Source organism: Diospyros lotus, chromosome 10 (genome assembly GCF_014633365.1).
Source record: "Diospyros lotus cultivar Yz01 chromosome 10, ASM1463336v1, whole genome shotgun sequence".
Lineage (NCBI taxonomy): Eukaryota > Viridiplantae > Streptophyta > Magnoliopsida > Ericales > Ebenaceae > Diospyros > Diospyros lotus.
This window is the reverse complement of record NC_068347.1, coordinates 25,708,009-25,731,557: the sequence shown is the minus strand read 5'-3', so window position 1 is coordinate 25,731,557 and position 23,549 is coordinate 25,708,009. Positions and strand designations below refer to the sequence as shown.

Here is a 23,549-nt window from a genome sequence, read left to right as displayed (position 1 = left end):
TTACAACAACGTCAACCATCAATTACGGCTACCAAAATTCGGATATACAGGTGATACATGACAAGTCTCGGTCATCCTCTTTAGCAAAGTTCTTTCCTATGACTCAAACAAGGACACAAAAACAGCTAACCCTTTTTTACCACCAAAAAAGGACAAAAAAAAGAAAAGAAAAAGAAAATAACTATTAACCTTAAATCTATAAACTTAAAAAGTTTGTCGCAACATGAAATGACCGGTGAATGTTTCTTGTATCGCTACTATCAAATGAGTGTCCCTAAAATTTTCAGGGCCATCATTCGTATTTACACTCAATTCGGGCATTAAGCATCATATCTTCCCACATGCTTTTTCCTCACTGAACACTTGCATAATGGACAACAGTATCAACCAGAGTTCCTATTGGCCGCATGCTGAGGCAGCTGATAAGCCCCCGGTTGGGGCCCTGCTGTTTTGATGGACCCGGCCGCAGCCGGAGACTGTTGCAGAAGTGGACGATTAGTTTGGGGAGAAACCGTCGTCTGTGATGGATGATAAATTCCAGGAAATGGAATATACCCAGCCTGCGGAGGTAAAGAAGTGCCTTGTGGAGAATGGTTATAGAAAAAATTGGCATACAAATAAGAGATATCTTGAACAGATAAAATGAAGCCGGATGGATGAGCATAAAAAGAAAGCAACGGTTAGTCAACATGGTTTGCTACCTTCTACTACATTGAAATGTAATTAATAAAAGGTGAGGATGAGCCAGAGAAGGTTGTACAATATGACCTAAGAAACCTCAAAATATATATGATTTCCATTATTGGATCATATTCCGACATGCAACAAACTGATGGGAATTAATTGCTCAGTGAAAAAATGCAACTTTGTGTTGTCTTCTTGTTAGGGTTATTAATCAAATGCGACAACTTACAAACTAAGGTAACTAACTCCAAGGATCAAAAATCTGAAAGCAAAAATATAAATACTAAGAACAAAACTAAATAGGCCCTTAAACAGAACAAAAACAATTTGGGACCAAAAGTGCAATGATTAATATCTCAGCAGATCATGGAACTCCATTCTGAGAATATATTTACAATGTACATACGGGTGAGAAAATGATAATCATTTTAATATAGTTTCAATGCTTAGAACTGGTGCCATAACAAACTCTAGATTAAAAAAGAGAACATATGAATTTCTTCAGAAGCGCAAAAACAGAGATTTGAATTAAGCAAGCAGACCCACCTTATGGAAAGAAAATAGGGTCGACATAAAACTATGTAGTTTTATTATTATGATTTTATTATTCCATTCTGCGCTGCTGGCAAGATAGCAAAAAAACAAAATTCACCCTGGCATCAATGATATAGAAGAACTATGTAAAAGATAAGTTTTATAGTAACATAAGGTCAGCAAAAATCAGTCCTGAATTATGCATTAAAATATGAGGAGTTATTGAGAAACCTGTTGGAAAGTTGGGCGAATGCTGCTTTGCTTCAACTCAGAAGCCACACGATCTTCATTACCACCAGAACTTCCAGAAATCACAGGCAGACTAGGGCCATAAGAACCACAAGAAAATGGAACTCCTAATTGGGTCGGATTTCCAGAACTAATTCCTGGCTTGCCCTGTGGAAGCACTGGAGATAGATATGCATTTCCTGTCAAAGGCTGCTGAAGAAACCCACTGTGACCTAAAAATTGATGCGCATTTGGGGGGAAATAAAATGGGGGGAAATAGGGGCTAATTGGTAAGTAATAGGGAGGATAAGGTTGCCGTAAAACAGGAAATGGTGGCGGAGATGCAGCTGTAGAACTCAGTCCAACACCCAAAGGTCGGTTAGAAGTTGTCATTGAACCTGATGTAGATGAAACCAGCGAATTCCCACTCTACAATTGAAGAAAGATATGGAAAGATTAGAAATGAAAATAACAATTGATTCAGAAAACAAAGTAGTCTCTGCTAATCCTTCTAATTAAATATCATTCAAAAGGCATTACAATTAAGGCATAGTGCATGTGCTGGGAGAAATAATGTCTAGATAACTTGCTTTTTTGCCCTCCCATTTATCCTGTGTACTTGTTTTCGTCAAGAAATATTGGGGAAGAAAAAAAAAAACGATTTACTTTGATATTGGTACTAGGGAGCTGGAATGGTATGTGTACTGGCACCGATCCTGTCAAAGTTAAAGATCTAACAACAGCTTCTAGTACCAGAGAGATTTACTTAAGATACTAGTCCAATGATAGACTTGTTTTCACCCTGGTTCATATCAAATCATCAACAAATAACTTGCACTGTTATATATTCCAACAAAATCCATAGGATCAATAACAAAGAGGTCCTACACCATTCTGAATGAATGTCAAAGAGCGAGAAAGGAGGAAAAAGAAAATTTAGAGAAAACTGAAAGGAAAATTATTCTCTAACTCTGAAAAATGAGATCTCAAAATGATACAATGAGGTTTGTTGAGTTTATATACTACTCAACAGAAACTCTTAACACACCATCTCCAACAGCTGGCAGTAACAAACAAACTGTCTCTAACAGCTGGCAGTAACAAGCTATGCAAGTAACTGTTGTTTGTTATAACAGAAAAGGACAAAATAGTCTTACAGAGAACTGAGAATAAAGCAGTTGATTACTAAAAACAATACTACCCTAACTTCTCTTCCTTTCTTCTCCTCTTATAAATATATAGCAATAACTGGGATTATCCTTAACATTCCCCCTCAGATGACATCTAGTTGCTGGCATAGAAGCTTTTTGTTCTGCTTGCTCTTTTGTCACACAATTCTTTAAAAGAAATTGAGAAGTCTTCAAACACAATTTATTACAAAGAGATAAAAATCTGTCTCTGGGTAAACCCTTTGTAAATATATCAGTTGTCAGATGCTCATAGGGTACACATCTAATATCAACATCACCATTCTCCATTTTTTCTCGGACAAAATGGATATCAATCTCAATATGCTTAGTCCAAGAATGAAAAACAGGATTTTCAATCACCCCAAAGAACTGGTGAATGGGAAAAAGAATATCCAAGCTAAGTAAATAAAGACTTCAATTATAAGATTTCTGAAACCCCTTGAGCTAAAGCTCTGTATTCAGCTTCCCCAACTGCTTTGGCTGCTACTGACTGTTTCTTAGAACTCCAAACAAGCAGATTATTACCCAAATAGACACACAACCCACTGGTTGACTTTCTGGTAACTTTACAACCAGCATGATCGCATTTGTAAATACCTTTATAGTCAAAGCAGGTGAAGGAGTGAAAACAAGACCCAAACCAAGCATGCCTTTTAGATATCTTAAGAAACTTTCACAAGCCTGATAGTGTTGCTGTTTTGGAGACACAAGAAACTGACTAAAACCTTGTTCAATATAAAAGCAATGCCTGTCTTAGTATAGGTCAGATATTGAAGTGATCCAATCAGCTTTCTATACAAGGCAAGATTAGGGAAAATATCACATTAATCAGTCAATTGAGCACGATAAGCTTCAAATCTCAAGAAATAGTTGAATGAACCAAGAGATTTTAGAGCAAATGAAGTTTCAAGATCATGAATGAGGGATTGAAATTTCCCAGTTGAAGGCTCATTTGCATTCTCATTTTCAGACTAAAGATTTGGGTCTACTATGGTATTTCTTGGGTATTGAGGTTGCTAGATCTAGGCATGTTGGATTCTAGGCCATTGGTACGCCTATGGATCCTAATTCTAAGCTTGTTCCTAGGCAGAACGAGCCTATTCATGATCCAAGGCGTTATAGGAGACTAGTTAGGAAGTTGAATTATCATTAGCCACATGTGAACTAATTTGGCTGAAACTTCTTGAGGAGCTGCGGTTTGGTGATTCAGGTTCTTTGCAGCTTATGTGTGACAATCAGGTTGCTCTTCATATTGCCTCTAATCATGTTTTCCATGAAAGGACCAAGCATATTGAAATAAACTCTCCCTTTGTGCAAGAAAAATTGGTTTCTGGTGAGATTTCTACAATATTTGTTGGGACTATGGATCAAATGGCTGACCTGTTCACTAAGGCTCTTCAAGGTCCGAGGATTGAGTATATTTGTTCCAAACTAGGCACATATGATATGTATATGCCTGCTTGAGTGGGAGTGTTGAGTTCATATTAGCTTGTATTAGGTGTGTTGTATAGAGTAGTTGTACCTTGTAACTAGCATAGGTAGAATGTACATGGCAGTTACAGACTTACAGTGTTTTGGTATAAATACTGGTAACTCTAGCTTAATAGATTTTGATTATTTCTTCTCCATCCAATTTCTCTTTTCCTCTCTTCTTTCTCTCTCAATTATGTATATCATTTTTCAGCAACCAACCGAGCCTTGTACATCAAAACAGTACCATTTGGGTTATATTTGACCCTAAATACCCATTTACAACCAATTAGATTCATGTCAGAAGAGTGTGGAACAAGCTTCCAAGGTCCATTATGCTGTAAGGCTACAAATTCTTCTTGGATAGCCTTAAGCCATCCAGGCTAATAAAGCAGCTTGAGGTCTCTCTCTTCCCTTATCTTCTTCTTCCCCTTCTTATGTCCTTGTCTGTTCCAGTTTTCTCTGTATCACTATAGGTTCTCTCCATTTCTTCTTGTTATCTTTTCTCAATTTCTCTTGTTCTTTTTTCTGGACTTCTTCTTGTTGCTGCATCTTCTTCTTATTGTGTTGTCATCACTTTCTACTGCTATTAAACCTCTATTTTTTCTACTTCTCTATATTCTCAGCTGGAACTCTTCCGTAACTTGTTTCCTCTCTTGGCTTCAATTTCTTCCTCTCCTCCCTTTTTCTTCTTCTAAATTTTCTCCAATTTCCTACACATTCTGCATCACCTATTTATTGGCGTTTGCTTCTTTCTGTTGCATACTTATCAAAAAAAACATAAAGATAAGGAGGACAACAAACGCATTCCATGATGGTTGAATTTCACTTAGAAAGAGAAAAGTTGTAATTTTTTAGCCAAATTGGCAAATATAACTAGGAATTTCTAAGCCTACATTTTAGAATCTTGTTTACCAGAAAAATACTCTCCATTGCTGACATTAATAGTTCACCGCTATCTCTCCAAGAAGATAATTGATGAAATATAGAGTTCCAGTATGCAATAGGGGCACAAAATATCTGAACATCAACATAACAATATGCATAAATATAGATAAAAGTAAAACATAGAAGTTTGTTTGTGAAACAAATGACAGAAAAACAGTATAGGAAGAGTGTAGAAGGTGGCAGAAAGTTCACATGCCTGAGGCTCAGTTCCTTGACATTGTACAATCCGGCTCCCTAACATTGGCTGAACCAACGGGAAGCTGTAGTCTAGATTAGTGTGAACAAAGGGGTACTGAGGCCCTCCTCTAGGAAACAAAGTCTCTTGTTTTGGATGATCAAATGTTGGAGCAGGACCCAATGAAACATTCTCTTCCAAATTTGACAATTTTCCAGGTGCATGTAACAGAGAATGTGGATTATCAGGAGAATCTACTTCTTGAGCAGTTGAGGATACACTTGGATTACTGCAGAAATTGTTGGAAAATATGAATGGAAGATCAGAAAGTAACATATTGAAAACCAACACAAATTTATTTACATCCTCTTATGGTTTTAGACTACGTTAAATGGAGTCAAAACTTGTAAACTACCAATGTTGAATATCTTACATGTTCCCATCATGTGCAGTTGGACATACGCTCAAATATATATTAAGGGAGGAGAGTTTTCAAGGAAAATGAGTAATAGAATTCTCATTTTGCGAATTCAAACCTCTAATGCTAATTTACAAACTCTATTTTAGCTTAAATAAATAAAAGAATTGAAGTTTAGCCTGTTCACATATAGATGAATCTGATACTTGAAAATATAAAAACTAAGCTCAGAAAGTAGGAAAATTACTGAAGATTATCTTTGAAGAAACAAAAAAAGCTCAATTACTAAAACAAATAAGACTGAAAATGTAAATATATGTGTGTGTGTGTGTATCTGTATTCTAGAGACTATATTGACCTCAGAGGAGTCTCTGAAACAGCCTTGTCATTCTCCTGAAGCAAATCAATAGCAGGCACAGAACCCTTCCTGTCATCAGTCTCCTCTACACGTTTCACACCCACTTCAGAAGTAGCAAACAAACTTCCAAAAATCAGACCATTCTTTATATCTTCAGGGACTTGGAGATGATCAGGAAAAATAACAGGCCGATGAGAAGAAATATTTAACTTTGCTAGCTTCATATCAAGCTTTGAATTCGCTTCATCTATAACATCATTCTGTTCATGAATTGACTGAGAACCAGCTTCCACTTTCTTGGTTATAACCACAGATGCAACTGCAGTTGAGGGATTGAGAAAATTAACACCTAAATCAAAAGGCACAGGTAAGATACAAAGCAACAAGAGTACAAGCACATGATGGATTCTTGAATGTTACAAACAAAATAACAAAAAATGATGCTGATCAAATTAGTCAAACAGCCAGATATTTATACTTTATATAACATTACAGCATCAAAACTACAACGAATCTTTAATTTGGGAAATCAATTTTTCTGTCATCTTCAAAGAAACTGCATACCAATTGGCATAGCACCAACGTCGATAGTGGCATCAAACCAAAGACAGATAAAACCAGACTTTCTAATATGAAAATTGGAAAAAGACGTGAAAATGCTGTCCGCACATCAGACCGGAAACAGAATGACGTTAGTGTACCATCAACATATGGCAGCATACGCAAAAGAAAATTGCAACAATCTTCTTAATAATGTCTATAGATTCATATATATGTCTGACAGGTAATTCACAACCAAACTTAGTTCTCAATAGTGTGCAGTTTATTCTGCAGGGTGCACACATGAAAAATTAAAAGACCAGTTCCTCATATCAACATTAGATCTAACTGCTTGTACTGATGGCTTCCTAAACTATCTATTTGAGACTACACAAATTTGAATGAAACTGCAAACAGGAGAGACAAAAGTGAAGAACTGAAGAACATCTGACTTAAACCTGATATGAGGAAATACCCAATGGTCTGAAAATCTAGATTATGAAACAAAATTAAAAGAAAAGGCATTGTAGACATGATTCATAGCAGATTAAATAGCATGACTATATGATTGTTAAAACATGCAAAGCGTAATGTAAACTAAACGGTACCTCTGGAAGGACCCGTTAGTTCTCGGGATGACTGACCATTTTGGACAGAAATGACTTCCAAATAACCATGACGGGTAGTCACAGATGATGATTGAGACTCCTCTGAAGTCTGATTCTTTTCAACCATCTGGAGTTCTATTGGTACTTTTTCCGTAAATGCCACGTCTCCAGACGCTGTTTTAAAATTACTCACAACATCATGAGCAGTATTTGAAATCCTAGAGAGGTTACTGGCACAAGATTCAGCAGCAATCCTTTGGCCATTCACTTCTTTTCTGATTGTCTCAACACCAGGGATTTGGGGGTTGTAAGGTGGCACCACCACAGAATCTGAAACACAGCATACACCAGACACAAATGATGAAGCTGTACAAGCTAAGAGATGAGAACAAGATATGACCTTTCTGTTCTTAATCCAACTCCAGCCTAAACTTTGGGAGTGGAGAGGGAGAATTTTATCAGCAAAAGTCTGAAACAAAATTGTTCCTATTTATTAGCACTGTGTAGTTGCCATTATAAAGGTTATGACTAATACCTGCAGACAATTTCAGTCCAGATTCATGGCTGGCATGTGTATTAGGTAAACTTGCAACCCCATTGACTGCAACTTTTGAAGAGCTGTAACATAATAAAGATTTTAAAATGAATCACAGATTTTTTGTAAATTTATGGGAAATTTGACCAAATAAAACCACAATATAGAACTCAAAATTGATAACATTTACCTTGTACCAAGAAGGTCCATACTTTTTTCTGTTTCCGCTGGAGCTGTCAGAGAGTCAGTTTTAGAACCTCTCTTCATGGAGTCACCAACTCCATTTTCCTTTTGAGCACCCTTATTCCTTCCTCCACCACCACCTACAAGCAACAAGACAAAAAAAAGTTACAATATCAATACATGTAAAATAAGAATTAGGAAGAAGCATGTAAAGATTTTGTTTCACAGATCTCTCAGACTAATAAATATCAAACTTCAAAACTTGCAGCTGAAAAACAATTCCTGGTTCTCCCTCAGGGACCCAAATTGCAAGTTACATTTAATACATCAAATGACTGACCAATTTTCTTCCCTTCCCTTCCCATCTCTCTCTTGTTCAATGCTGATGGACTAAGGCTTGTGATTTCTGGTTCTTGTTCTTGTCCAATATGCATACTAGAACTACAACTAACGGATCATTTAAAATAGGGGAAGAAAGAGGCAGAGGAAATTCTCCACTGCTAAAAGTTACTATCTCTAAGTGCAAGTAGCATGCCGGAATGTAGTTTACATCCAGCAATCCTAGAGGGGCCATTCTTCTTCCAAAAGGCTATAGAAGGTAAAGCACTCAAACTCAAGATGGATGAAGTAGCTACAAGCCTAAAACTGACAACTTCAAGAAATAAAAACTATATTAACAAGATTTTGAACTCAGCTCGGGTATGCCCTAGCTTTTGCTGAGTACGTTTTTGCTCTTTCTGTTCTATGAATTTCTCATTTACAAAAAAATAAATAAATAAATAAAACAGACATTTTGTCTAATATGAATGCAATAAAGGGATAATTGAAGTTTCAAATAAATCTAGGCATACGATGAGAGATATAAGAAGAAGAATAGTTCCCTTGACCACCTCTAACACCTCCTCCATGTGTCCCTCTCATCAACCTGTATTCTTCAGTGTCTTTGCTCTTTACATCCTACAATGATACAAGAAATAGCAAATGGTCAAGCTCTCTAGAGACAGAAATTTGGAAATGTACTTGCATCCCAAATGGAGAACACAATTCATGTAGCAATATAGTTTAAATTTTCCCCAAGTTGCACAATTATGAGGACTAAATTTCATTCTAAATCATTTAAATCAACAGATAGGTCAAAGAAGTGAAAGTAATTTACACTTTTTTATACTCCAATATGTCACAACCAAGGGTTTTCCTAGGGTTTGGATGGGAAATAGAGAAGAGTATGGGGAAGAATTAGACAGAAATGGAGGAATACAGCAAGAATAGAGGGCTAACAGAGGAGATCGAGAAGGAGAACAGAGAATTGGGAGGGAAATTAGAGAGAGAGTTTGAGAGAAATTCAGTTTATCATTCCACAATATGACTAATTCTCTAGGTTACAACCTACTTATAGGTTTCCTATGTAAAGGTACAAACCAGCAAAGCATTAAGGTACAACCACTAACTAATACATGTAATATCCTATGCCTAATCCACCCTTGGGGTCGTGACACAATATTTAGCAAGGACTGTTGATGCCACACCTTACGGGTTGTGCAACTGGCCATGAACCCTAAGCCAAGACATAAAGTTCACAGAGCCTAAAGATCCTTCCATATTATCCCAAAAATAACTGAAAATTACACTGTCCCAAACTGAGTACATTATTAATCCCCCGATTCAACTCCACATCTAGCCCCACTAATCTTGCTCACTTGAAAAAATATGTTAGGAAGAACGGTGAGCTTAAAGCCCAGTGAAGATTACTCCACAAAATCAATCAATATTCAATATAAAGATTGTGATATGTATAATAAACAAATTTTAGTTTCAAAAGTTCACCAACATTTCCCATGCAATAACAAGTATCACAAACAATAAACATCCACAACACATGATTTAGCTATCAATTTTCCACCGTATAAATAAACCATCATTTCAACAAAAATTTCAATGGCAATATAGCCTGGATTCATCTTTGCAAGCAGGGACCCAGTACTCTTCCTGGTTCTAGCTAATAACTAGTTGGCACACCTAGTTCCTGAAGTCCAATATTTGTACAAGGTGACCCAATACTCTTCCCGGATCTAGCCAATACCCCTAGTTCCTAGATTCACCAATGCACAAGAACCGTTCATAGAATCTTTATATCATGTTTCTCAAAAGTCAAAACCATCGCAATCTTTTCATGTTTCTCAAAACAATTTCACCATTCCACATTCTCAATTTAAATTTCAAATCAGTAATTTAGGTATGTATATCAACTTATAGGATTGACAATTTATATCATGTCAAGAATAATTTTCAAAGCATGCATGGGAATAATTTTCAAAACATATTAGTATAGGAATAAACACCCACCTAACCCCTTTTGTAGAAAAACCCACAATATAATCAAGAAGCTTTGCTTCTCAGACATGCTCATAGCTAAGTTTCATGATTTAATCCTCCTCTAAGCTTGTATTTATAAGCTTCTTAGGGTTCATCATCCTCTTTGGTTTTGGATTCAATTTCCGCTTTTGTTTCTGATTCTCCAATTAATTATAATCCCTATCAAATTCTAATAAGATAATACATGGGTCTTTCTTCTAATTTACCTTCAAAATTTACAACTTTAATCCTAATCCCTCTTCAACAAGGAGTTTGAACTCCAATTTCGAATGAAAAATCCTTGTTCAGCAAGGAATTGACTTGTTTCTCAATTCTTTAATAAATCCTAATCCTTCACAAAATTCTCTTCCAATAATATATATACATATATATTCTGATTTATCACAACTTATCCTAGACTTAATTTTTGAAATCCAGTTTATCCTCAATTTAGAATTCCAGACAATCTAAATCCCTCCGCAACTATGATAATCCATCTCATCTCTATCTTCTTTTGATTAGAATCTGAACTCAATTCCCAATTTCTTTGAAATTATGATTAATTATCCTAGCCTACAATTGCTTTAGAAATCCCATTTCCTGTTGGATTTATGTCTTTCAAAAATTCAGGTCTTGCAATTGAGGAATACTTGAACAAAAGTTGACCATGTAATCAAAATCCTCGTAATGATGAAACACATGAATTACTGTAACAGCATTGTGTACCTGTTAATAAGCACACAAGTATGTGTGCATTCATGCATGCATTTAGCAAACATACCAAGATGATAAATTGTTGCCACAGTGAAATTGAACTCAACCAATAACTAGTTAACAGACACCATAATAGTGGAAGCTTCTAAGTATTACCTATAGATGGTTAAGGAAAGCTGGGATGTACTTCAATAAAATATGAAACTAATATCTATGAATTCCCTGAGTGATAGTCCCGCATATACCAACTCCAATCAACAGAAGTATGTACCTATACAAACTAATCTATTACCCATAGATGGCTAAGCCAAATAGCTAGGACATCTTTACTCAAACCATAAATGATTGGTAGGGGACAATCTTAATAACAATCAATTGCCCAAGTGATGATCTCCCTCGTAGAACCCATATATTTGGTCAAACTAATATATTACTCATAGATGGATATTTGAATAAGAAATGATATCTATATCAATCAAAATACAGGGAATCACAAATATGAAGTACAGATGCCTGCATATTCATACTTGTACATGTGTGCACAAGTAACTGGTTTGTCTGTATACTGATAAGCACCATTTTCCCCAAAATTATGGAGCATGAATTTTTGTACACAGCTCATTACAAGATATTGCCATTTATGTAACCAGAGGGTGACAAATTCGGTTGTAGAAACAGCCTCTTTGCAGGAAAAGAAAGGAGAAGGCTGTATACAAATATAACCCTCACAAAGCAAGGAGTTCTGTACACCCCTTATACAATTTTTAACCCTAAAATAAAAATACCCAAGATTTCCACCTTATGCAAGAAATTCATTTGACAATTTTTTCCCAAAGCAAGATGCCAGAAGTGAATGAATATTTGAAGAGATATAGCCTACGAATGAATCCAAAATGCAGAGCTTAATATAGTGCAGATTCTGAATTGACCAAGATAATGATAGCTCATAGTGTTTGATTCCAGAGGCTAATCTCAATTGTATGGATTAGATAAGCATAATTAACTTCCAGAAAAAGAGATTAAATTTCATCCCCTCAAAGTAAAGCACTGCTCTGAGTTTCTATAAAAAGGGAGACCAAATTCCATAATGACATATGAGAAACTTGAATTTTAATTTCTTTTTATAGGAGAATTTTATCTTTTTTAGCAGAACCACCTTGAATATCCCTGCTGGCTTAAGCATTGGACTGCTCTTGGCTGAAAAGACCACCAAGACCACTCGCCCTCTGTCTTGCTGTTAGGGACGTCAGTGGGGAGAACTGTAAAGAGTCAAGAACTAAAGTCGTGCTCCATCCAAGATCCTTTTTAGTTAAAGAAATTACCTCACAGAGTAAGGGCTTTTTCCACGTCAGATAGTTGATGGCAAAGTACTTGAAATTTGTTTCACTACTGGGCACTAAAGGACAAGTGAAAAGAACTTATAAAGTGCCAAAATAACAGCCAAGGATGGAAACAACTTACTCTATTGGACCAGAAACTGAATTGAACCCCATTGAAACAGAAGCCCTAATTTTCCAGATAACAGATCTACTTCAAACAAAGAATCTATTTGGCATCTTCATAGTTAACAAAATTACTCATGTGCCAGAAATGTTGACACTACATCGTCATATAATATAAAGGACAAACTAGGACATTTTATCTCCAAGTCAAACCAGATGCACTAATAGCTACAACTTTCAGAAAAGAAAACCACAATCTCATGAACACATAGACAAACAAAAAAATAAATAAAGAAAAAGAAAAAGAAAATCCTTTCAGTGCTTAGAAAGTTGAAACCGATGATGATGGTGCGGCTTACCATTATTCTCCGATCACGTTTCTTTTTTACCTCATGAAATGTGTCTGCAAGACCAAACAGAACACTGGTTATCTTTGACAGGCTTTTTTTTGGATCAAATAAGCTATAAAACAGCATTATTCAATTACTATAACAAACAACACTGTTTAATGTTTATAAACATGAGCTAGTGCAGTGCATGTATTATTTGTATGCGTTTACATCTATACTGGACTACCAAGATCCAAGGGTCTCAGGGTTGTTTAATGGTAGTTAAGTAAATTATCTATTCATGTTTTCCCTTTTTCAACCAAATCAAATCTATAAAGAAAATAGCTTGAAAAAGTTCATGTCTTTTGCTGTCTTATTCCTTTCCTCTTCTTTTCACTTCATAAATCAGAGTCAAAACATAACAAATGGAACACTATTCCATCTACTTTTGGTATAATTTCTTTCAATTTCATGCTAACCAAACTACAAAAAATTTATTTATACACACACACACACACACACATATATATATAAAAGAACAAGCTAGAGATATTACCCTTATGTTACACAAAGTTGTTACAGACAACTGAACTGAAGATTAATTTTTGAAAAATTTCTGCTTTTTTCTAAAGGGTCCCCCAGATACGAGACGGCCGTTTTTGTATACAGCCTTACCCTTGCTTTGCAAAAAAGTTGTTTCACAACTCAAACACATGGTCAAATCACGAAAGAACAACCTTACCATTGCTACCAAGACCCTCTTTACATTTAGCTCTACAGTACCAGAGAGCAACTCTAGTTTTCTAATCATCTAAACTTAAACCTAACTCCAAATCTTTTTTTCCTAACATTTTTATTTTATTTTCCTTTCCTTCCACAAGTTGAACATCCAAACGTAGAGTAAACCACACTATTTAATATATTTTACATCAGTTTCCTTCTGCCTCTTAGCAACTAAGACACAAAAGTTAACCAAACAGTCTATAGATCATGACCATTACAATCACAACCTAATGAACTACAAACAATGACGTGTATAAACACAAACAAGCACTTAGCATATATACATGAAAAGAGAAAAGTGGGCTACCTATATACAAGAGCCTTTGAGTGGTTTAAAATGGTTAATGAAGTTCAGAATTTGACTTATTTGTGTACATTTCTATGGATACTCAAAAACGAATTTTGTGATAAATATCTAGCCCTTCAAACCCTCGTTTTCTTTCCCTCTCTTTATCCATTTACATATCTTTCCCTGAGAAATCCAAAATCCACACTATTTAATGTTAATTTCTCTCTTTCGTTCGGTTTATTGGCACCTGAACTGCAAAATTAAGGCCAGGAAAGCTCAGATCACAACCATTGGTAGTGCAGAGCGCATTCTTTTCAAAGAAAACCAAAGGGAAAATGAATGTACATACAAATATCTATTCATTTTCTTCTCATTTCTAAAGCAGTGATGGAGAGGGGGGGAGAGATAAGTTTTAATCTTACTTTCAATTCGTTTTCTCTCTCCTTTGTAAATCCAAATATATCGTAAACCACACTATCTGTGCTATCTGTGTTCTTTCAATTTTCTTTTCAATTTCGCGGCAACCAAACAGCAAACAAGCTACAGATCTAACCATTACGATCACAATCACGAACAAGCGGTAATCGGGCATATAAAGATACGATACAATCACGCACCGAGATACAAGAGCCTCTGAGCGGTCTCGTCGGGATCCATGTTGCACTCCTGGAGCATTGCGTACACATCGTCGTCACTGTGCCTGGCAGCGATCTCCTTGATGTCTCGGATCACCCGCCGAATGTCCCCGGGGATTGGAACCCTAGAACCGCCGCCACTACTCATTTGCAGTGAACGAACCGCACCGCACTCGACTGGGAAGAAGGCTAGCAAGAGAGGAGAATTCTCTCAACAACTCCTAAACGTCATAAATATGGCGAATCGTCGTACATATATAATCAATCAATCGCCGTGTAAAGAGATGGATCCGCCCAACAGCGACATGAACCAACAGATTTGGAATGTTTCGAATTGATTTAAGAGGCGTCCAACGACGGGCAGCTGAATTGATTTATAGCATCATCGATCGTTCGTTCGTTGCCCACTTTTGCAGTTTTGCTGCCGCTGCTGCTGCATTATAATTTTTAGGCTTGTAATAATAACTCACTTTTAATCAAACCCAATTTATTTATAAATAAATTAAAACATAAGTAATTTAATTTCGATCAAATTAATTGGCTGTTGCCAATGCAGCCATCTCATTAGTTAAACCAAGTGGGGATTTCCTTCCCCCATTATTATCTTTAATTAACGCACCAGAACAAGTGGCATTTAACTAGTAACTTGAAATTTATGTTTTGCATTTTAATTTATTTTTCTTTTTATGGAATAGTCGGGCTACAGATATAATATAAGGAAGTGAATTTAAATTTTAGTAAAGTTGGCGATTTAATAAGAATTATTATAATGTTTAATCACACCTAGTCTTGAGATATTTTAATGATCAAGTGCACATTTACTTTTTATTAATTCAAATTCAAATAAAATCATGTCATGAGATCATGCAATACCTAATGAGAGATTAAATTAAACTTGCGATGCTATAACATAGACTCACTATGCTATAATCTTGGTGATTTTTTGGGTAGTATTTGTTAAATAACTAAGATAATATTTTATGAAGATAATGTCGAAATATTTTTTGAACTAAAATATGGAATTGTCAATATAAGGTTGTAAAATATTTTAATTATTTTATTAAATTATTTATTAATTTTTTTATAATACATTGAATGACACATGCGTCGTTCTTTTTATCTGTAAAAACTAAGATAATTTATTCGAAAAAGGAATAGATAAATTTAAATGAAAAAACTTAAATAAGAAGTTACATGACTTTTTTTTAAGAGTCGTCAGATAAATTTAATAAATATAATTAAAATCAATTTTATTTGTAATATTTTTCATATCTCACTTTTATTATTTATATATTAATTAACAAACACTACCTTATAATATCTAGTCTAGTTAATAACAATTAAACACACACCCTATAAAAGAATAAAATTATATTACATTAATATTATTATATGTTATATATACATACATATCTTTATATATATATAAAAGTAAGATAGTGTGAAAAAAAAATTCTTCCCAAAACTTGCATTAATAATTTACGTTTAGTACTTATTGCATTAATTATTTAAATTTTTCAATTATTTTGAAATAAAAATAATAAATACTAATTATCGTAAAATTAATAATAAATTTTAAATACATGAGTTTTTCAATACTAATAATACGTTTTTCAATACATTATTACGTGAATATTAAATATTTAATTAATCCATCAATCAATTAAAAAAAATACTATTTATGAAGAATATGAATAGACACTTAAAATATAAATTAAGTCACAAAAAATTATCCATTAAATAAAATTTTATCTTTATATAATATAATAATATATTATGTATTATATTAAAGTAGAATAGTTTGCAATTTTCTTTTCCCTTCAACCTGTTTTTACCTCTAAAATCTTTATATATATAAAAGTAGAATAGTCTTGAAAAAATAAATTTCCTCCCAAAATTTACATTAATAATTTGTAATTAATACTTATTACATTAATAATTTAAATCTTTCAATTGCTTTGAAATAATAAGTAGTAATCAAATTTTTCCCAAAACTTGCATTTAATACTTATTGCATTAATAATTTATATTTTGTAATTTGCATTAATAATTTAAATCTTTCAATTGTTTTGAAATAATATGTACTAATTATTGTAAATTTAATAATAAATTTTAAATACACGAGTTTTTCAATGTTAATAATGGGATTTTCAATATATTATTATGTGAATATTAAATATTTAATTAATCCGTCAATCAATAAAAAATAAATACTATTTATGAGAAATATGAATAGACACTTAAACTATTAATTAAGTCATAAAAAATTATTCATTTACATAAAATTGTATCTTTATATAATATAATATATAATAGAATAGTATGCAAATATTTATTTCCTCAAAAAATTTGCCAAACTATTTTTACATCTAAAATTTGTATTAAACTTGCATGAATTTTTCAATACTATTAATTAATCAAAAATAAATATTTTCTATTAGATCTTCTCATCAATTAATCCGTCAATCAATAAAAAATAAATACTATTTATGAGAAATATGAATAGATACTTAAAGTATTAACTAACTCACGAAAAATTATCCATTAAATAAAATATTATTTTTGTATAATATAATAATCTTTATATATATAAAAGTATAATAGTCTTGAAAAAATAAATTTCCTCCCAAAACTTACATTAATGATTTGTAATTAATACTTATTACATTAATAATTTAAATCTTTCAATTGCTTTGAAATAATAAGTGGTAATCAAATTTTTCCCAAAACTTGCATTTAGTACTTATTGCATTAATAATTTATATTTTGTAATTTGCATTAATAATTTAAATCTTTCAATTGTTTTGAAATAATATGTACTAATTATTGTAAATTTAATAATAAATTTTAAATACACGAGTTTTTCAATGCTAATCATGGGATTTTCAATACATTATTATGTGAATATTAAATATTTAATTAATCCGTCAATCAATAACAAATAAATACAATTTATGAGAAATATGAATAGACACTTAAACTATTAATTAAGTCATAAAAAATTATTCATTTATATAAAATTATATCTTTATATAATATAATATAAATATAATATATAGTAGAATAGTATGCAAATATTTATTTCCTCCAAAAATTTGCCAAACTATTTTTTACATCTAAAATTTGTATTAAACTTGCATGAATTTTTCAATGCTATTAATTAATCAAAAATAAATATTTTCTGTTAGATCTTCTCATCAATTAATCCGTCAATCAATAAAAAATAAATACTATTTATGAGAAATATGAATAGATACTTAAAGTATTAACTAAATCACGAAAAATTATCTATTAAATAAAATCTTATTTTTGTATAATATAATAATATATAATACATTATATTAAAGTATAATAGTTTGTCCCTAAAATTTGTATTAAATTTGCATGGGTTTTATGAGAAATATTAATAGACAACTTAAACTATTAATTAAATCATAGAAAATTATATATTTATTTAAAATATCATTTTTATATCTTTATTCTATATATATTTATATAATATTAAAATATAATAGTCAAACAAAGTATTGTACCAAGTATCAATCAATTGTGAATTTTTTCCCTCAAAAACTTACATTAAATCAAAGGTAATGATAAATTAATTATTAATTACTTTAATAATTATATTATAGTCTTAAAAATGTGATATCTTAACAAATTTATAAAAAATTATTTAAGATTGTCAAATGCTATGGTTTTTCAATATTAATTAATATTTAAGATATCACATTTTTAAGACTATGGAAGAAATCAAAATTCATATTTTTAAAATTTTGTTATTATTGAAAAAACGTATTCTTACTCATATTTAAGAGTTTTAATTTATATTTATAATTATAATATAATAAATAGAAAATAACAAACGTCTTGGAGTGGATACATTATAGATTTTATAATATTTACTTATAAATAAATATAATATAATAAAAAAAAATTATAAGTATTTTGTCAAGTGACCTACATAATATGTTAATTATTCTTTAATATACATTGAATGGCAGTATATTGAATTAAAAGTGTTATTCATTAGCATATTAAATAGTGAATAATTAATTAAATTAAAATTTTGATAAATGATTAAAGATTAAAAAATATAGAATTATCAATTCTGTTAAATTATTTAAAACAACCAATTTATTTTTTTATTTTTAAATTAAACTCTCTCATATATCACACAAGGCTCACCACTAGTATAATATAATAATATATAATAGACATTTAAAATATTAATTAAGTCATAGAAAATTGTCATTAAATAAAAATTTATCTTTATATAATATAATAATATATAATATCTTTATATATATAAAAGTAAGATAGTCTGGAAAAAAAATTTCCCTTAAAACTTGCATTAATAATGGATTTTAAATACATGAGTTTTTCAATGCTAATCATGCGTTTTTCAATACATTATTATGTAAATATTAAATATTTAATTAATCCGTCAACCAATCAAAAATAAATATTATTTATAAGGAGTATGAATAGACACTTAAAGTAGTAATTAAGTGACAAAAAATTATTCATTAAATAAAATCTTATATTTATATATATAAAAGTATGATAGTCTGAAAAAAAAAAATTTCCTCCAAAATTTATATTAATAATTTAAATTTTTCGATTGCTTTGAAATAATAAGTACTAATTACTGTAAAGTTAATAATAAATTTTAAATACATGAGTTTTTCTATGTTAATCATGGATTTTCCAATATATTATTATGTGAATATTAAATATTTAATTAATCTATCAATCAATAAAAATAAATACTATTTATGAGGAATATTAATAGATACTTAAAATATTAATTAAGTCACATAAAATTATCTATTAAATAAAATCTTATATTTATATAATATAATAATATATAATATCTTTATATATATATATATATAAAAGTATGATAGCTTGCAAAAGAATTCCCCCCCCCCCAAAAAAAAACTTGCATTAATTACTCAAAATAATAGTAATTAAATGCTTGTGTTTTTTAATAAATTAAATATAATAATTAAATTAAAAAATTAAGCAGGGGTTTGGAATGTTATTTATAAAATTTATTTATAACTTAATTTTAAACTCAATTAATCTTTTCATCAATTAATTCCTTAATTAATTAAAAATAAGTATTATTTTTTATCAATATTATTAATTAAAAATATTTATAATATTATTTTTTATTAATTCCTCAATTAATCCCTCAATCAATCAAAAATAAATATTATTTTTAAATACTATGAATAAACAACTTAAACTATTAATTAAGTCATAAAAAATTATTCATTTATATAAAATAAAAATAATTTACATTTAATACTTATTATTCCAAAATAATTGAAGATCTTCTATAAAGTACTTTGGAACTTTTCATTATCAATTAAATAAATATTATTAATAGAAAATTTGAGTATACAATTTAAATTATTAATTAACTCATGCATAGATATACAATTTCTCAATAAATTAAAAATAAATATTATTTTATAAATATTATTAATCAAAAATATTTATAATTTTATTTTTGATTAATTTATCAATTATTCAAAAATAAATATTAATGTATAGATTTTTCAATATTAATTAAGATTTAACCGATCACATTTGTAAGACTATACAATAAAATTAATACATAATAAAAGAAAAATAAGTCAAAATTCATATTTTCAAAGTTTTGTCATCATTGCAAAACTTAAATTTCATGATCACAAATTAAAAATTTCGAATGAATTTTTAATTAACATTGAAAAATCTATGTTTCCTCACAAGTTTTAATTTATATTTATAATTTATAAATAAATATATAATATAATAAATAAGTTTATTTTAATAGTTAATCAATTATTATCTTTAATTTAATGCAAGACCAATGCATGAGTTTTTCAATACTAATTAATATTTAAGATATTACATTTTTAAGATTAATATATAAATTTGTTAATATTAATTAAAATTTAAAATTTAAATTTATTTTGATTGCATCTTCTGTGCATCGTACTGGTGAACACTAGTATTATATTAAAGTAGAATAGTTTGCAATTTTTTTTTTCCTTCCAAAAATCTATCAAGCTATTTTTGCCTCTAAAATTTATATTAATTTTGCATGGATTTTTGGAGAAATATTAATAGACAACTTGAACTATTAATTAAGGCAAATAAAATTGTCCATTTATTTAAAATCTTATCTTTATATATTTATTCTATATAAATATATTAGAATAGGATAGTAAGGCAAAATATTTTGCCAAGTGTCAATTAATGGTGAATTTGTTCCCTCAAAAACTTGCATTAAATCAAAGATAGTGATTAATTAATTATTAATTTTACTTTAATAATTATATTATAGTCTTAAAAATATGATATCTTAACAAATTCATAAAAAAGATATTTAAGATTGTCAAATGCTTGAGTTTTTCAATGCTAATTAATATTTAAGATATCACATTTTTAAAACTATGGAAGAAATCAAATTTCATATTTTTAAAGTTTTGTTATTATTGAAAAAACTTATTCTTAGTCACATTTAAGAATTTTAATTTATATTTATAATATAATAAATATAAAAAATAAAGGTGGATGTATTATAAATTTTATAATATTTATTTATAAATAAATATAATATAATAAATAAAAAAATTATAAATATTTTGCCAAATGATCTACTTATTGTGTTAATTATTCTTTAACACATTGAATGACAATATATTGAATTAAGAGTATTCTCCATTAGCATATTGAATAGTGAATAATTAATTAAACTTAAATTTTTATAAAAGACTGACTTTATATATATAAAAGTAGGATAGTCTGAAAAAAAAAAAGTTTCCCCCCAAAACTTGCATTAATAATTTACATTTAATACTTATTGTATTAATAATTTATATTTAGTAATTTGCATTAATAATTTAAAATTTTTAATTATTTTGAAATAATAAGTACTAATTACTGTAAAATTAATAATAACTTTTAAATACATGAGTTTTTCAATACTAATTATGGGTTTTTTAATACTTTATTATGCGAATATTAAATATTTAATTATTCTGTCAATCAATCAAAAATAAATACTATTTAAGAGGAATATGAATAGACACTTAAAGTATAAATTAGGTCACAAAAAACTGTCCATTAAATAAAATCTAATCCTAATATAATATAATAATATATAATATATTATATTAAATTATAATAGTTTGCAATTTTTTTTTCCCTCCAAAAATTTGCCAAGCTGCTTTTGCCTCTAAAATTTTTATTAAATTTACATGAGTTTTATGAGAAATATTAATAGTCAACTTAAACTATTAATTAAGTCATAGAAAATTATCTATTTATTTAAAATCTTATATTTATATCTTTATTCTATATAAATATATATATAATATTAAAATAATATAGTCAGGCAAAATATTTTGCCAAGTGTCAATTAATGGTGAATTTGTTCTCTCAAAAAAACTTGCATTAAATCAAATGTAGTAATTAATTAATTATTAATTTTACTTTAATAATTATATTATAGTCTTGAAATGTGATATCTTAACAGATTCATAAAAAAAATATTTAAGGTTGTCAAGTGCTTGAGTTTTTCAATATTAATTAATATTTCAGGTATCATATTTTTAAGACTATGGAAGAAATCAAAATTATTTTTTTTAAAGTTTTGTTATTATTGAAAAACTTTTTCTTACTCACATTTAAGAATTTTAATTTATATTTATAATATAATAAATATAAAAAATGAAAGTGGATATATTATAGATTTTATAATATTTATTTATAAATAAATATAATATAATAAATAAAAAATTATAAGTATTTTGCCAAATGACATACTTAATGTGTTAATTATTCTTTAACATATTAAATGGTGGTACTTTGAATTAAGAGTATTCTCCATTAATGTATTGAATAGCGAATAATTAATTAAATTTAAATTTTGATAAAAGACTAAGTATTAAAAGAAAAAGAAACTATAATTATCAATTATATTATAATTATTTAAAATAACGAGTTTAATCTTTTACTTTTAAATTAAATTCTCCCGTGTATCACAAGGGTTTACCACTGGTTACCTATAATGACAAATAATGTGTAACTAAATCTAAAATCATGACATGAATTTTTAAGACTGAACTTACACACAAGGATAGATGTACAAGAGTTGGCACGGACAGGCCCAACTAAACAGTAAAATATATATATTAAACAATAATACATATATATATATAAATATATAAAAGTCCAATCACAGTCCAACCCCAGGCCCCTTTGCATCCGCCCCTGCTTACACATCAAATTTTGTCTCTTTACTTGATCCAAACGAGATCCGAATATTTCATGTAAAAAGAAAACAAAATACATAATTACTTTTACCATGGTTAAAAGTAGACAAGTATAGTTGAAGGTAAGATTCTTAATTAAACAAAAGATAATTTCATTGTACATCCCTATGTAGTTTGTACTTTTTGTTAAAGCATATATTTTGTTTAAATTGTAAAAACACTCCCTATGTTACTAACAATATTAATTAAGATCAAATAAGACTTAATATCTTAAATTAATTTAAATTAAAATAAATAAAAATAAATAGCTTAATGAAACTTCCAACACCATGACCCATTTGGTGGAAATTCTATTCGCAGTGAGCGTTTTACTCTTCGCAATCATTTTTAAATATATCTAAAATACCCTCAAATAAAAGTTCAATTTTACCCTTACCTTCAATACTCAACCACTACCTGACATGTCGTCTTTCGCTGTCGAAATTCTGTAATTTCTTCTTCACAATAGCTCATATCCCAATCAAATCTATTCTCATCCATCTCCCTCTCAGACCCACTTTCAGACTCACACTCATACTAACCCATTTTCTCTCAAATACATATCAGTGACTCATCCATTTTATGATCGTTCATGAATTACTACACTAAAATATTGACGAAGAACTAGGAAGAGTTTGAGGAAGAACAGAACAACTATTTAGAAAAAGAATATTATGCACAGGTAAGTAATCTGTAAATGCGTGTTTTTGTCACGACCTGAAATCTAATATGTCATGACCGGCACTAATCCCTAGGCCCAGCGGCCCCACAATAGACTAGTAAGTCTCTTCTCTAGCTTGATTTGAATAAGACAATACTACT

General features: G+C 29.8%; 1 protein-coding gene across 3 annotated transcripts; it reads right to left on the bottom strand.

Annotated features, from left to right (window-relative positions):
• LOC127811680 (GBF-interacting protein 1-like) lies at positions 1-14,856 on the bottom strand. Of its 3 annotated transcripts, none has more exons than XM_052351769.1 (10): positions 14,398-14,856; positions 12,739-12,782; positions 8,723-8,828; positions 7,879-8,011; positions 7,689-7,771; positions 7,154-7,483; positions 6,006-6,354; positions 5,251-5,518; positions 1,450-1,875; positions 1-560 (listed from the first exon to the last, which is right to left on the bottom strand). In XM_052351769.1, exons 1-10 carry the CDS (start codon positions 14,561-14,563, stop codon positions 384-386), a joined length of 2,082 nt encoding a protein of 693 aa, XP_052207729.1. In that variant the 5' UTR covers positions 14,564-14,856; the 3' UTR covers positions 1-383. The 3 variants fall into 3 exon arrangements, with proteins under 3 accessions (XP_052207729.1, XP_052207730.1, XP_052207731.1); XM_052351770.1 differs by having other exon boundaries at positions 6,006-6,324; XM_052351771.1 differs by having other exon boundaries at positions 8,762-8,828.
• Positions 14,857-23,549: the final 8,693 nt, after the last annotated feature.

Excerpts from the sequence above, each read along its gene's own strand:
- LOC127811680 (XM_052351769.1), bottom strand. The coding sequence starts at position 14,563 with ATGAGTAGTGGCGGCGGTTCTAGGGTTCCAATCCCCGGGGACATTCGG. Across the intron at positions 8,012-8,722 it reads TTCTTCTTATATCTCTCATC|GTGGTGGTGGAGGAAGGAAT; the intron begins GTATGCCTAGAT and ends TGTTGCTTGTAG. Across the intron at positions 6,355-7,153 it reads ACTAACGGGTCCTTCCAGAG|GTGTTAATTTTCTCAATCCC; the intron begins GTACCGTTTAGT and ends CTTTTGATTTAG.